Source organism: Mobula hypostoma, chromosome X1, assembly GCF_963921235.1.
Source record: "Mobula hypostoma chromosome X1, sMobHyp1.1, whole genome shotgun sequence".
NCBI classification, from domain to species: Eukaryota; Metazoa; Chordata; class Chondrichthyes; order Myliobatiformes; family Myliobatidae; genus Mobula; species Mobula hypostoma.
The window spans coordinates 72,660,392-72,676,968 of NC_086128.1; the positions used below are offsets into that span (position 1 = coordinate 72,660,392).

At 52.3% G+C, this 16,577-nt stretch overlaps 1 protein-coding gene across 1 annotated transcript in view; it reads left to right on the plus strand.

The window, feature by feature from the left end:
* The window catches only part of LOC134340178 (keratin, type I cytoskeletal 17-like), a 19,666-nt gene extending 11,236 nt beyond the window's left edge, over positions 1-8,430 (plus strand). Inside the window, exons 4-8 of the mRNA XM_063037114.1 lie at positions 302-463; positions 3,075-3,200; positions 4,282-4,502; positions 5,824-5,861; positions 8,184-8,430. Coding sequence (XP_062893184.1) covers positions 302-463; positions 3,075-3,200; positions 4,282-4,502; positions 5,824-5,861; positions 8,184-8,287 — 651 coding nt within the window. The 3' untranslated portion in view covers positions 8,288-8,430. The remainder of the gene's footprint in view (positions 1-301; positions 464-3,074; positions 3,201-4,281; positions 4,503-5,823; positions 5,862-8,183) is intronic.
* Positions 8,431-16,577: the final 8,147 nt, after the last annotated feature.

Sequence of the window (16,577 nt, forward strand, 5' to 3'; positions counted from 1 at the left end):
GAGGGAACACAGGCTGAGACCCCTCATCAGAACTCGGACGGATGGGGGGAGTCGCCAGAATGAAAAGAGGTAGAGGGGGGGAGGAGAAAGAGGATAGCGAGAAGGTGATAGGTGAAGGCAGGTGGGGAGGAAAGGTGAAGGGCTGGTACCAGGGGGAGGTGATGGGCAGGTGAGGAGAAGAGGCAGGAGACCAGAGTGGGGAGTAGAAGAGGAGGGAAGGGGGGCCAGTTAGAATGCTCTCTCCGGTCACTGTAGAATCAGGAATGATTTGCTGAAAATATCTGTTTTCCCGCTGTGTCAGGAGCTGAAATCTCTGCGTAGTCAGCTGCGCGGCAACGTGACGGTGGACGTGGACGCCGCCCCGGGGACGGATCTGACCAAGGTCCTGGCGGAAATGAGGGAGAAGTACGAAATCATGGCAGCCAAGAACCAGAAGGAGGCGGAGGACTGGTTCAGGGAACAGGTAAGTGGGAGAGAGAGAGATGGTGGTCAGAGGTGGGGCGTTTTGTTTTTGGTCAAGCGGACATCGAAACGCCCAGTGTGAAGGCGTCGTATCCGTCAAATCAGATCAGTGAGGGCCGTTCTTGTGTGTGAAGCCACTTCAGGTACCAACAGCGGTTTCACACACACACTAACCCTGACCCGTACGCCTGTAGTATGCGAGAGGAAACCGCAGAAAACCCCACGCGGTCTCGGGGAGAACGTACCAACAGAGACGGGAACCAAAAACCTCCGATCCGTGATCTCTGAGCGCTGTGAAGGGACTGCGCTGACCTCTACACCGACGCTCCGCCCGATAAGACAACAGGAGCAGAGTTGGGCCATTCGGCCCATTTAGTCTGCCCCGCCATTCGAACATGGATGAATGATGTTTCGCCTTGGCCCCTTTCCCCTGCCTCCTCCCCGTAACCTCTGACGTCTGGGGTAATTGAAAACCTTGTGTGTATGGTAGGAATCTGCGAAATAATTCCTCCCAACACAGTTTTGAATACAATTAGGAAGGTAAGCAATCTATTATCACATGAATCATTATGCCACTGGGATGCCCCGTTCTCCCATTTCTCTACAACCAACGTCCGCAACTGAAGTAACTATTGAACCCTGAGGCCTAAAACATCGACCGGTGACTCTTCTCCATCGATCCTGCCTGACCTGCTGAGTTCCTCCAGCATTTTGTGTGTGTGTGTGTGTTCTGCAGGATCCCTTGTGAGAACCCCTGGTCTCCCCTCCCTCCTTCCCTTTCTCCCATGCTCCACTCCCCTCTCCTACCAGATTCCTTCTCCCTCAGCCCGTCGTCTCTCCTTCATCCATCTTCCTGCTCACCTGGATTCACCTGTCACCTGCCAACTTGTCCTCCTTCCCCTCCCCCCACCTTTTTACCCTGGCTTCTTCCCGCTTCCTTTCCAGTCCTGACGAGGGGTCTCGCCTTAACAGGTCGACTGTGTATTCCTCTCCATAGACGCTGCCTGACCTGCTGAGTACTTCCAACCTTGAGTGTGTGTGTGCGTGTGTGTGTGTGTGTGTGTGTGTGTGTCTGTGTGTGTGTGTCTGTGTGTGTGTGTGTGTGTCTGTGTCTGTGTGTGTGTCTGTGTGTGTGTGAGTGTGTGTGTGTCTGTGTGTGTGTGTGTGTGTGTGTCTGTGTGTGTGTCTGTGTGTGTGTGTGTGTGTGAGTGTGTGTGTGTGTGTGTGTGTGTGTGTGTGTGTCTGTGTGTGTGTGTGTGTGTGTGTCTGTGTGTGTGTGTGTGAGAGAGAGAGAGAGAGACTCAGGATTTCCAACATCTGCAGAATCTCTTGCGTTGATAAAGTCCCCCATCGTTCGGCCAAGATCCATTCTCTATAGGCACCCGTCAGTCTTGTGAGACCATGGATTTGTGCCTTGGAAGGTTTCCAGAGTATTGTAAGCAGTTTTGGTTCCCTTATCTGAGGAAGGATGGGCTGACATTGGAGAGAGTTCAAAGAAGATTCACAAGAAAGATCCCGGGAATGAAAGGGTTAACGTATGAAGAGCTTTTCATGCCTTTGGCCTGTACAGGCTTGATATCAGAAGGGATCTCATTGAAACCGTATGAAATATTGAAAGGTCCAGATAGAGTGGATGTGGAGAGGATGTTTCTTATAGTGGGGGAGTCTAGGACCAGAGGACACAGATAGAGTGGATGTGGCGAGGATATTTCCTATAGTGGGAGAGTCTAGGACCAGAGGACACAGATAGAGTGGATGTGGAGAGGATGTTTCCTATAGTGGGGGAGTCTAGGACCAGAGGACACAGATAGAGTGGATGTGGAGAGGATGTTTCCAATAGTGGGGGAGTCTAGGACCAGAGGACACAGATAGAGTGGATGTGGAGAGGATGTTTCCTATAGTGGGGGGAGTCTAGGACCAGAGGACACAGATAGAGTGGATGTGGAGAGGATGTTTCCTATAGTGGGGGAGTCTAGGACCAGAGGACACAGATAGAGTGGATGTGGCGAGTATATTTCCTATAGTGGGAGAGTCCAGGACCAGAGGACACAGATAGAGTGGATGTGGAGAGGATGTTTCCTATAGTGGGGGAGTCTAGGACCAGAGGACACAGATAGAGTGGATGTGGAGAGGATGTTTCCTATAGTTGGGGAGTTTAGGACCAGAGGACACAGATAGAGTGGATGTGGAGAGTGTTTTTCCTATAGTGGGGGAGTTTAGGACCAGTGGATACAGCCTCAGAATAGTGGGACGTCCATTTAATACAGAAATGGGAGGGAATTTCTTTAGCCAGAGGATGGTGAATCTGTTGAATTCATCCCTTCCAGCCTAATGCCACCCACCTGTTTAACACTAACCCCATCACAGGACAATTTACATTGACCAATTGACCTACTCAGCCGCACACCTTTGGTCTGTGGGAGGGGACAGGAACTCCCGGAGGAAACCCACGCGGTCCGTGGCGGAGATCGCACGAATACCTCACATTGACCTCCGAACTGCGAAACGCTCGGAGCCTGTGATGTCACCGCTGTCACCGCGATGCCCCGGGAGGCCGCAGCTCGCCGGGCTTCCGTCCCTCCGGACCGCTAACGCCGGGCGTTTCTTTGCAGTCGGACTCCCTCCAGCAGACCGTGGTGACCAACACCCAGATGGCGGACACGGAGAAACATCAGCTGAACGAGCACAGGCGCGTCCTGCAGGCCACGGAGATCGACCTCCAGACGATGCTGAGTGTGGTGAGTGACCGCGAGGTGTTCACCCCACGTTGGCCTGTCCCGTCGTAGAGCACCGCGGGACAGAAACAGGCCACTCGGCCCGTCTACTCCATGTTGACATCGTGTCCCACATCCAGACCATAGCTCTCCATGGCCTTCCCAAATTAAAAATCAAACCACCCCCCCCGCCCCCATCAACCACTTCCACTGGCAGTCCGTCCCACGCTCACGGTGTAGGCCCTACCCTGGTTGGTCCACCCAATGTGCAACACTTCACCCCAGTATGCATTCAATTCCGTCTGACGTTCTGAGCCCATTTTCCCAGCTGGCCCAATGTCCCCGCAAACTTTCATCGCCCTCCTCACTGTCCGTAACGTCTCCTCTCCTGGCGTCAACCGCCAAGGTGCCAATTCAGTTTGCCACATTATCATCCGGATCGTTGATGTGGGTGACAAACGACAATGGAGACGGCACTGATCCCTGCGGTACACCACCTGATACAGACCTCTATATAATAGGCATCCGTTAGTCTCATTAGACCATGGATTTGCGCCTTTGGAAGGTTTCCAGGGCGCAGGCCTGGGCAAGGTTGTATGGAAGACCGGCAGTTGCCCATGCTGCAAGTCTCCCCTCTCCACGACACCGACGTTGTCCAAGGGAAGGGCATTAGGACCCATACAGCTTGGCACCGGTGTCGTCGCAGAGCAATGTGTGGTTAAGTGCCTTGCTCAAGGACACAACACGCTGCCTCAGCCAAGGCTCGAACTAGCGACCTTCAGGTCACTAGACGAACGCCTTAACCACTTGGCCGCGTTGCAACACAACAGGCGTCTAATAAGTAAAGTATCCAACTTATACCACACCCTGGCTCTCCCTCTAAAACGAATGTCAAAACCAGTCTCCTGTCTAAACCTAACTTCGAATTCAATCTCCTGTTGAGCCAAAGTTGAATCCAATCCACCGCTATTCCGGTGTTCAATGCAACCTCCTGCTAAGCCAGTGTCAAAACTAATCCACCGCTAAGACCCCTTGAGTTCGATCTCCCGCGGAGCCAGTGTGGCGTCCGCTCTGCCGCCTCTAAACCTTCAACCTCTCAACGCAGAAATCGTCCTTGGAAGAGAACCTCCAGGACATAGAGGTGGGCTACGCTGAGAAGCTCTACCACCTCCAGGACCTGCTGGAGCAGCGGGAGGCCGAGCTGGCCCAGATCCGGGCCGACTCGCGGAGGCAGTGCCAAGAGTACGCACAGCTGCTGGACATCAAAACCCGGCTGGAGATGGAGATCGCCACGTACCGTCGCCTGCTGGAAGGAGAGGACATCAGGTGAGGCAGGGAGCGTGGTCGAGTGGAGCAGAGTGTAGACCCTCTGACCCACGGTATTGCGCCAAACTTTTAACCTAACCCTTCCCCCTCCGCATAGCTGATGCAGTATTTCAAATTACACAAGAAGCACAAAAAAAAAAACAATGGGAGGTGTTTCATACGTAGCCTGGCCTGTAGGTGCGTGAAGTGACACGAGGTGATGTGGGTGTGGTGCTGGTGAGGGGTGGGGACCGGCCTGACAGCTTGGGGAAGTTAACTACTTTCGAGTCTCGCGGTCCCTGGCGTGGATGGGACAGACAGTCCGTGAGCAGGGTGGGTGGGATCCTTCATGGAGTTACCGGCCCCTTTCTGTGTCTGTACCCGTGACGGAGGGTCCGTGGGTCAGTTTTGAGCCCCCGTTGTCGAGCCCCTCCTGACCGCCGCTGTCCAGGTTCTGCTGCAGTTAGCTCGGATGCTCTCTGCAGCGCATCTGCAGAAGGACGTGGGGTCTGATGTGCGGGGACCACCTCGACTCCTCCGACTGGAGCCCCAGCTTCTCATCTCTGCAGTAACCTCTCTCAGACCTCCCCCGCACTCCCCACAGAACAAAGAACCCAGACCGGTACAGCGCAGGAGCAGATACCGGTCAGCAGCACATCAGAAACGCACTACATACGGTGAAAAGTGTCGCTTGCGTCGCGAATGTGCTGGGGACAACGCGGAAATCTCGCCGCGCTTCTGGCGCCAGCAATGCCTGCCGTGAGGTGGCAACCCTGACCCGTCCGCGGGAGCAAACCCGCACGGCCGGAGGGAACACCTGCCTCTGGCCCTCTCGCTGCAGGCGGGCCGCTGGCCAGCGGTTCCCCGAGAGGCTGGCCCGAAACCAGCCTTTCGCAGCGGGAAGCTGTCCGTCCCAGGCACAGCTTCGAACTCCAATCCAACCCGTCATCAACATGCGTTCATCAAGTTCAGGACCAGAAGCCCACAGGAGCAAAATTAGGCCATTCAGCCCATCGAGTCACTCCCCCCACTCCATCGTGGCTGATTTATGATCCCGCTCAACTCCGTTCTCCCCGTTACCTTTGGCGCCCTGACTAACAAGACCAGGAGGGAGAGCAGGGTAAAGTTCCGACAGTGCCGGAATGTTCTGTGTTCTATGTCTCTGTAGTGCGGGGGAAAGCGGGGAGCCCGTGCGACCACCGGGGGGGTTGGGTGGGGGGGAATTGAACCTGGGTCGCTGGCACTGGAGTAGTGTTACACACTAAACTCTGCACTATGACCAGTTTAATTGACCGGTTGCTTTTTATTGGTGTCTGATTGTTGTTCTGTCTTTCTCCAACAGCTACTCCACTGAGATCCAAACCGTAGAAACGATCAAGGGTAAGTGCGGAGTCTTTGCTCACCCGTGGTGGTCCTCGATCGTTTCCGAACGACGACAGGAGACCCCGGGCGGGAGAGATTTTAAAGTCGGAAAAGCTGTTGTAATGGGGCTCGGTAGTCCGGGTCCAGCGGTACGAACAAGCGTCACAAACCGGGGTCTTCCCTGGTGGCTTGGACGACCGTGACGTCTCCTGTGCCGCGTCACGCCTTTAGCTCTCCACGGAGCGTTGCAGAACTTCCGTCCTGGCCGTTGGATCTCACCCACCCGGTCCGCCAGAGATGACTTCACCTGACTCGGGCAGGCGTGACCCTGTCTGAGTTTGACAGAACTTTCCCCTGTGTTGAGCGGATGTGAAGAGGATGTTTTCTATAGTGGGGGAGTCTAGGACCAGAGGACACAGATAGAGTGGATGTGGAGAGGATGTTTCCTATAGTGGGGGAATCTAGGACCAGAGGACACAGATAGAGTGGATGTGGAGAGAATGTTTCCTATAGTGGGGGGAGTCTAGGACCAGAGGACACAGATAGAGTGGATGTGGAGAGGATGTTTCCTGTTGTCGGGGAGTCTAGGCCCAGAGGGCACAGATAGAGTGGATGTGGAGAGGATGTTTCCTATAGTCGGGGAGTCTCGGCCCAGAGGGCACAGATAGAATGGATGTGGAGAGGATGTTTCCTATAGTGGGGGAGTCTAGGACCAGAGGACACAGATAGAGTGGATGTGGAGAGGATGTCTCCTATACTGGGAGAGTCTAGGACCAGAGGACACAGAGTGGATGTGGAGAGGATGTTTCCTGTTGTGAGGGAGTCTAGGACCAGAGGAAACAGATAGAGAGTGGATGTGGAGAGGATGTTTCCTGTTGTCGGGGAGTCTAGGCCCAGAGGGCACAGATAGAGTGGATGTGGAGAGGATGTTTCCTATAGTCGGGGAGTCTCGGCCCAGAGGGCACAGATAGAGTGGATGTGGAGAGGATGATTCCTATTGTGGGGCAGTCTAGGACCAGAAGGCACAGATAGAGTGGATGTGGAGAGGATGTTTCCTATAGTGGGGGAGTCTAGGACCAGAGGCACAGATAGAGTGGATGTGGAGAGGATGTTTCCTATAGTGGGGAGTCTAGGACCAGAGGGCACAGATAGAGGTAAGTGGAGAGGATGTTTCCTATAGTGGGGTGAGTCTAAGACCAGAGGACACAGATAGAGTGGATGTGGAGAGGATGATTCCTATTGTGGGGGAGTCTAGGACCAGAGGGCACAGATAGAGTGGATGTGGAGATGATGTTTCCTAACCCTCACGGGCCACGGGGAAAACATACATGCTCCTCACAGGCAGTGGTTGGATTTGAACCCGGGGTACGATGGGTGCTGTAATTGTTTTATGCTGACCGCTGTGCTGCCATCCCACCCTAATGTTGCTCGTGTCGAGTAAGATGACCTTAAGATATCTTAAATTGGATTTAAGAGCAGGGAGGTTACGCTGCAACTGTATAGGGTACTGGTGAGGCCGCACCTGGAGTACTGTGTGCAGTTCTGGTCTCCATACTTGAGGAAGGATATACTGGCTTTGGAGGCAGTGCAGAGGAGGTTCACCAGGTTGATTCCAGGGATGAGTGTGGGGCGGGGGGGCGGTGTTAGACTATGAGGAGACATTGAGTTGCCTGGGACTGTTCTTGCTGGAATTCAGAAGGATGAGAGGAGACCTTATAGAAAGATGTAAAATTCTGCAAAGGATAGATAAGATAGAGGCAGGAAAGTTGTTTCCACTGGTGGGCGAGACGAGAACTAGGGGACACAGCCTCAAGATTTAGTGGAGTAGATTTAGGATGGAGATGAGGTGGATCTGTTTTTTCCCAGAGTGGTGTAATTTGTGGAATTCTGTTCCCAATGTAGCAGTGGAGGCTCCCTCAGTCAATATATTTAAGATGGGGTTGGATGGAATTTTTGCATAGTAGGGGAATTAAGGGTTCTGGGGAAAAGGCAGGTAGGTGGAGATGAGTCCAAGGCCAGATCAGCCACGATCTTATTGAATGGTGGAGCAGTCTCGACGGGCCGAATGGCCGACTCCTGCTCCTGTTTCTGATGTTCTTGTGTCCTCTCAAGGTGGTTCCTCAGGTGTCTGGGAGTCAGGTGCTCTGGTGCAATGTGGGCTACAGTTAGTGTTTGAGTCTTCTGATCTCCCTGATAGCTTTGAGCCCTCTGCATCGGTACCCTCTTTGATCTTCAAGAGGCCAACTCAGTCCTGTGCCGCACCGTCCGATGTTCGATGCCGTACATCCTGTGCCGCACCGTCCGATGTCTTGTAACCGTTTCCTCATTGATTTCTGACAGAACCGGAGGTGGTTACCAAAACGAAGGTCATCACTATAACTGAAACACTCGTTGATGGGCAGGTGGTCGAGTCTCATCAGGAGGTTAAGGAGGCAACCGCTTAAAGGAGACAACCCTTTAACCGACCTCTTCTCACCCGGTTGTGATAAACTTCAGAAGACATAAACGCCATTAGCCTACAAATTATGACTTGCTTCTTGGGATTCTGCTGGCCTTAAATAAAGTAGTTTCTGCTGATTGATTAAACGTTTGCTTGGTTTATTTGACATATGTTGTGTTAAGGCCAAACCTGCGAAAATCGTGGGGGATTTCAATGTGCAGGTAGATTGTGAAAGTTCAGTTGGTGTCGGATCCCAAGAGAGGGACTTTGTAGAAACATAGAAACATAGAAAATAGGTGCAGGAGTAGGCCATTCGGCCCTTCGAGCCTGCACCGCCATTTATTATGATCATGGCTGATCATCCAACTCAGAACCCTGCACCAGCCTTCCCTCCATACCCCCTGACCCCCATAGCCACAAGGGCCATATCTAACTCCCTCTTAAATATAGCCAATGAACTGGCCTCAACTGTTTCCTGTGGCAGAGAATTCCACAGAATCGCCACTCTCTGTGTGAAGAAGTTTTTCCTAATCTCAGTCCTAAAAGGCTTCCCCCTTATACTCAAACTGTGACCCCTCGTTCTGGACTTCCCCAACATCGGGAACAATCTTCCTGCATCTAGCCTGTCCAATCCCTTTAGGATTTTATACGTTTCAATCAGATCCCCCCTCGATCTTCTAAATTCCAACGAGTACAAGCCTAGTTCATCCAATGTTTCTTCATATGAAAGTCCTGCCATCCCAGGAATCAATCTGGTGAACCTTCTTTGTACTCCCTCTATGGCAAGGATGTCTTTCCTCAGATTAGGGGACCAAAACTGCACACAATACTCCAGGTGTGGTCTCACCAAGGCCTTGTACAACTGCAGTAGTACCTCCCTGCTCCTGTACTCGAATCCTTTCGCTATAAATGCCAGCATACCATTCGCCTTTTTCACCGCCTGCTGTACCTGCATGCCCACTTTCAATGACTGGTGTATAATGACACCCAGGTCTCATTGCACCTCCCCTTTTCCTAATCGGCAACCATTCAGATAATAATCTGTTTTCCTATTTTTGCCACCAAAGTGGATAACTTCACACTTATCCACATTAAATTGCATCTGCCATGAATTTGCCCACTCACCCAACCTATCCAAGTCACCCCGCATCCTCTTAGCATCCTCCTCACAGCTAACACTGCCGCCCAGCTTCGTGTCATCCGCAAACTTTGAGATGCTGCATTTAATTCCCTCATCCAAGTCAGTAATATATATTGTAAACTACTGGGGTCCCAGCACTGAGCCTTGCGGTACCCCACTTGTCACTGCCCGCCATTCTGAAAAGGTCCCGTTTATTCCCACTCTTTGCTTCCTGTCTGCTAACCAATTCTCTATCCACATCAATACCTTACCCCCTTTACCGTGTGCTTTAAGTTTGCACACTAATCTCCTGTGTGGGACCTTGTCAAAAGCCTTTTGAAAATCCAAATATACCACATCCACTGGTTCTCCCCTATCCACTCTACTAGTTACATCCTCAAAAAATTCTATGAGATTCGTCAGACATGATTTTCCTTTCACAAATCCATGCTGACTTTGTCCGATGATTTCACCGCTTTCCAAATGTGCTGTTATCACATCTTTGATAACTGACTCCAGCAGTTTCCCCACCACCGACGTTAGGTTTACCGGTCTATAATTCCCCGGTTTCTCTCTCCCTCCTTTTCTAAAAAGTGGGGTTACATTAGCCACCCTCCAATCCTCAGGAACTAGTCCAGAATCTAACGAGTTTTGAAAAATTATCACTAATGCATCCACTATTTCTTGGGCTACTTCCTTAAGCACTCTGGGATGCAGACCATCTGGCCCTGGGGATTTATCTGCCTTTAATCCCTTCAATTTACCTAACACCACTTCCCTACTAACATGTATTTCGCTCAGTTCCTCCATCTCACTGGACCCTCTGTCCCCTACTATTTCTGGAAGATTATTTATGTCCTCCTTAGTGAAGACAGAACCAAAGTAATTATTCAATTGGTCTGCCATGTCCTTGCTCCCCATAATCAATTCACCTGTTTCTGTCTGCAGGGGACCTACATTTGTCTTTACCAGTCTTTTACCAGAATGGTTAGGAGATGGCTTTGTAGAGCAGCTTGTGGTTGCGCCCAGGAGGGGAATGTCAGTTCTGGATTGGGTGTTTTGTAACGACCCAGATTTGATTAGGAAGCTTAAGGTAAAGGAACTCTTAGGAGACAGTGATCATAATATGTTAGAATTCACGCTGCAGTTTGAGAAGGAGAAGGTCACATGACACGTATCAGTATTACAGTGGAGTAAAAGAAGTGTATATAGGCATCCGTTAGTCTCGCGAGACCATGGATTTGTGCCTTGGAAGGTTTCCAGGGCGCAGGCCTGGGCAAGGTTGTGTGGAAGACCAGCAGTTGCCCATGCTGCAAGTCTCCCCTCTCCATGACTCCGATGTTGTCCAAGGGAAGGGCATTAGGACCCATACAGCTTGGCACCGGTGTTGCGCAGAGCAATGTGTAGTTAAGCGCCTTGCTCAGGGACACAACACGCTGCCTCAGCCGAGGCTCGAACTAGCGACCTTCAGATCACCAGACCGACGCCTTAACCACTTGGCCGCGCATAACAGAAATTGGTGGGAAGGTAAAGGATTAAAAAACCAACAGAAGACAAATTTAAAAAAAGCCATAAAGGGAGAAAAGATGAAGGTATGCAGCCAATAAAAGAGGATATTAAAAGTTTTTCCGGATATATAGGGAGTTAAAGAGAGATGAAAGCGGATGTCGGACTGTTGGAAGATGATGCTGCAGAAGTTGTATTGGGGGACAAAGAAATCGCGGAGGAAATTAATAAGTACTCTGCGTCAGTCTACTCTGTGGAAGACACTAGCAGAATGCCAGAATGTGAAAGTGTCAGGGGGCAGAAGGAAGTATCATTGCTATTACTAAGGAGGAGGTGTTTGGGACGGTGAAAAGTCTGAAGCTAGAGAAGTCACTGGGACCAGATGGTCTGGCGCTGAAACAGCGACTGTGCATTCATTCCCATAGATTCTGCCTGACTGAATCAAAAACTATAAATTACAAGAAAAATATATATTTTAAAAAATAACTTAAGTCGTGCAAAAAGAGAGCAAAAATGATATTGAGGTAGTGTTCTGGGGCTCACTGTCCGTTCAGAAACCTGACGGCAGAGGCTGTCCCTGAATAGTCATGGTGATACTTTATCGATCCCTGGGGAAATTGGTTAATGGAATCGTTGAGTGTGTGTCTTCAGACTCCTGTACCTCCTCCCCGGTGAAATGAGGGCACGTCCCGGCGGGGTGGGGGTTACCACGGGGAGTCGGTGGGGGATTTGTGTGATGGTCAGTCACCGGCACAGACTAGTACCACAGATATACCGGCTTTTCGGCCCATCTGGTCCCTGCTGACCGCAGCACCTTCCCTGATGATCCCAGCAGTCTCGCCAAGTCCCCTGCCCGGGGCTCGTCTTTCAGATTTTCCCCCGGTGTAGCCCACCTTATTGTTGTATCTCCCGGCCATGAGGTCTTTGGAGCTTCTGTTGGCTTTACTGTGGCTCTGGGCATTTACGGAATGGACTTGCTCGCCCCGTGTCCGACCCTCCTCCTCCTGCAGCCGGGCTTGGGACCGGCCGCGGCGGAATTAATCTTATCTGTGGCTCCCGTCATTTTAAACATTTCTATAAAGTCCCAGCGGTGGCGGGGTGGAGACACGTCTCTGCCAGAGGAAGTGTCAGGCGCTCCTACCCTCCGCCAGCCTGCAGGTCACCCTGGGGCAAGGTGTAGCACCTGCTTAGCCCCCCTCCCCACCGATCAGGGTCACGTGAAACCATGGGGGCAGGTGGTACGAGCAGCCGGCTGGGACGGGCTTGGGAAATCGAATCGCCAGGTGGGTGCGTGGTTGGGTGAGGAGGATAGGCGCTCAGGTGAGACCAGGTGAGGGGGAGGGTGGGTGGGTGGGTGGTTGGGTGAGGAGGATAGGCGCTCAGGTGAGACCAGGTGAGGGGGAAGGTGGGTGGGTGAGGGAGGTGAAGGAGGACAAGCTGACAGGTGAGACCAGGTGAGGGGGGAAGGTGTGTGAGTGGGAGGAGTAATGAAGTGAGAAGCTGAGAGGTGACAGGTGAGACCAGGTGAGGGGAAGTTGGGTGACGGAGGGGGAGGAGGACAAGGTGACAGGTGAGACCTGGTGAGGGGGAAGGTGGGTGGGGGCAGGGGAGGAGGACAAGCTGACAGGTGACAGCTGAGACTCGGTGAGGGGGAAGGTGGGTGGGGGCGGGGGAGGAGGACAAGCGGACAGGTGACAGGTGAGACTAGGTGAGGGGGAAGGTGGGTGGAGGAGGAGTAATGAACTGAGAAACTGGGAGGTGACAGGTGGAAAAGCTAGAGGGCTGTAGAAGAAGGAATCTGACAGGAGAGGAGAGTGGATCGTGGGAGAAAGGGAAGGGGGTTGGGGGGTCGGGGAGCTGATGGGTGTGTGAGGATAACTTGCTCACCAAATATCAGCAAAACCAAAGAGCTGGTTACTGACTGCGGGAGGAAGAAGTCGAGGCCCATGAGCTGGTCCTCCTCAGGGGATCAGAGTTGGGGAGGGTCAGTGTTTTAAATTCCAAGTGCTATCATATCGGAGGTTCATTACGGTTGTTAAAGCCTGGGGTGGGAGTGGGGACAAGCCCTCACTATCTATTCAATGCTCCCAATGCCGTGCATCTCAAGCAGTCTCTGAGAACCGAGTCTAGATCCTGCCCATCACGTGTGGTTTAGCTACTAAGTCCGGTAGAACCGTTTCTACCGACAGGAGAAGGGGCAAAGGTGGGATACTGGCGCCTCAAAACCAGTCGTTCCGGGCAAACGGGGCTCGTCAGCCGTGGTTGGCAGCTCATCAAGGAGAAGGAAAACTCTGATCTCAAACCACCCGCTGCCTTGCGGCTGTACCCAATCATGGGGAAGGAGTCGGGAGTAAACCCCGAGGGGGAAAATTCTGGTGCTGGAGTCCGGCATTGAGTTCAACGCCGACTGGTAACTCTGACGATGCTGCTGGTGCCAAACTGTATCGGGTCTCTGTCGTTCCTTTGGGTCCATCAGCTGTGTGGAGACGGGGAGCCCGCTATACGGGCAGCAGCTCGCTCTCCATATCGTACTGATCTGGCTTGCATTTGGAGACAGCCCTGAGCACTGGAGGGACACTAACGGACCATCAGAGGCCTCCAAGGCTTATCACAAGTCTGCCTTGGAAGAGCAGGCACAATATTCCCTCTCGTTTCCTGGAAGCTTGTTCAGATTCAGCATGTCTTTTAAAACTTCGGAAAATCTTCGACAGACGCACGGAGGAGGCGATCCTGGCTCGTTGCGTGAGGGCCTGGGATGGAAACTTCACTGCCCAGGAACAGAAAAGGCGGACAAAAGGTCGTGCATACGACCTAGTCCATCACAGGCAAAGACATCCCCAACATCGAGCACATCGACATGGAGCGTTGTCATAAGAATCCATCATCAGGGATGATCCAGACCATCCTCTCTTAAATGGTGCAAAAGCAGGCAAAAAGGAAAATAGGAAGAAAAACATCAAAAGTCTGTTCCGCCATTCATCGCAGCTGATTTATTAACCCTCTCAACCCCATGCTCCAGTCATCACCCCGTAACGTTTGACACCCTGACTAATCCATAACATATCAACCTCCGCTTTAAACATACCCAATGAATTGGACTCCACAGGCGTCTGTGGCAATGAATTCCACAGATTCACCACTCTCTGGCTGAAGAAATTCCTCCTCATCTCCGTTCTAACTGGACCTCCCCCTATTCTGAGGCTGTGTCCTCTGGTCCGAGACACCCCCAATATCAGAAACATCCTCTCCACATCCACTCTATCTGAGCCCTCTGGTCCTAGACTCCCCCACTATAGGAAACATCCTCTCCACATCCACTCTATCTGTGTCCTCTGGTCCTAGACTCCCCCCACTACAGGAAACATCCTCTCCACATCCACTCTATCTGTGTCCTCTGGTCCTAGACTCCCCTACTACAGGAAACATCCTCTCCACATCCACTCTATCCGTGCCCTCTGGTCCTAAACTCCCCCACTATAGGAAACATCCTCTCCACATCCACTCTATCTGGGTCCTCTGGTCCAAGACTCCCCCACTATAGGAAACATCCTGTCCACATCCACTCTATCTGTGCCCTCTGGTCCTAGACTCCCCCACCGTAGGAAACATCCTCTCTACATCCACTCTATCTGTGTCCTCTGGTCCTAGACTCCCCCACGATAGGAAACATCCTCTCCACATGCACTCTATCTGTGTCCTCTGGTCCTAGACTCCCCCACTATAGGAAACATCCTCTCTACATCCACTCTATCTGTGTCCTCTGGTCCTAGACTCCCCTACTACAGGAAACATCCTCTCCACATCCACTCTATCTGGGTCCTCTGGTCCAAGACTCCTCCACTATAGGAAACATCCTGTCCACATCCACTCTATCTGTGCCCTCTGGTCCTAGACTCCCCCACCGTAGGAAACATCCTCTCTACATCCACTCTATCTGTGTCCTCTGGTCCTAGACTCCCCCACGATAGGAAACATCCTCTCCACATGCACTCTATCTGTGTCCTCTGGTCCTAGACTCCCCCACTATAGGAAACATCCTCTCCACATCCACTCTATCTGTGTCCTCTGGTCCTAGACTCCCCCACTATAGGAAACATCCTCTCCACATCCACTCTATTTACAATTTCAATATTCGATTTTGTTTTAATTAGATTCCCCTTCCCCCCCCCCATTCTTTTAAACTCCAGTGAGTACAGGCCCAGAGCCATCAATCGCATCTCTCACGTTAACCCTTGCACCCGGTCCGGGCTGTGTGATGGGTTTCAGGCCTGGTTCGGGACCCCCTGGAAAACACCTACTCCTTCCCCTCATTTTGGTTTGGAGATCAGATCCATTGAGACCCTGAACCCTCCCCGGGAGCCCCAGAAGGAAGTCTGGAGAGGGCGAAATGAAGACACTGAGTACAGACTAACATCACCAGGGAGCGAGAAAGGTGAGGAAAATGAGATTGTGACGACAGAGATGGAGGGAAACCCGCCGGCCGCTCACCTGTGCTGCGCCCGGTCGCTGACCCTGGTGCTGAACTGTCGTTTCGGCTCTACTCTCTGCCTCCCTCCGTTCCTCTCCGCCTCCTTTTACACATCCGCCGACTGACTGTGTTCGCTTGGACACCGGGGTGGGTGAGAGGCGGGGGGGGGGGCGTGGAATAAACAAGTAAACAAGGAAACAACAGGAATTCTGCAGATGCTTGAAATTCAAGCAACACACATCAAAGTTGCTGGTGAACGCAGCAGGCCAGGCAGCATCTCTAGGAAGAGGCGCAGTCGAGGCCGAGACCCTTCGTCAGGTAAACAAGGAAGGGTGTTCTACATCATTTGGTCTGCAAATCTCCGAAATCTCTCAGCGATTATTTGGCGGAAATGGGCGTTGATGGTTAATCTAATTCCCTCATTTTCCCCGACAGAATCAAAAAGCGTTTTAACACCGCAGAAGAAGGCCATTCGGCCCGTGAAGACCGTGTCGGCCCTTTGTAAGAGCGGACCAGCTGGATCCGCTCCCCTACTCTCTCCCCACTTCCCTACAGATTTCAATTCCGTCATGGAGGTCATTCGTGAACCCACGGGTTGACCTTTACTCCACGTCCGCTCCTGGTGGGTTGCCTCTTCAAGATTCAAGAGTGGTTAATATGAATTCCAGCCCAAAGGGTAAAGCAGAATGCAATAATTGTTACTCCGGATCAAATCCAGCACAAAAGACACAATAATAATAAAACACAATTCATATAAATACATAAAATAGCTTACATACACAGACTGATAATGAGAAATTATAAAGTAGTGGTGGTTGGAGGTGTGGAAGGGTGGGTCGGTGGGTGATTGGGGGTGTGGAGGGGTGGGTCAGTGGGTGATTGGGGGTGTGGAGGAGTGGGTCAGTGGGTGATTGGGGGTGTGAAGGGGTGTGTCAGTGGGTGATTGGGGGTGTGGAGGGGTGGGTCAGTGGGTGATTGGGGATGTGGAGGGGTTGGTCAGTGGGTGATTGGGGGTGTGGAGGGGTGGGTCGGTGGGTGATTAGGGGTGTGGAGGGGTGGGTCAGTGGGTGATTGGGGGTGTGGAGGGGTGGGTCAGTGGGTGATTGGGGGTGTGGAGGGGTGGGTCGGTGGGTGATTGGGGATGTGGAGGGGTGGGTCAGTGGGTGATTGGGGGTGTGGAGGGGTTGGTCAGTGGGTGAT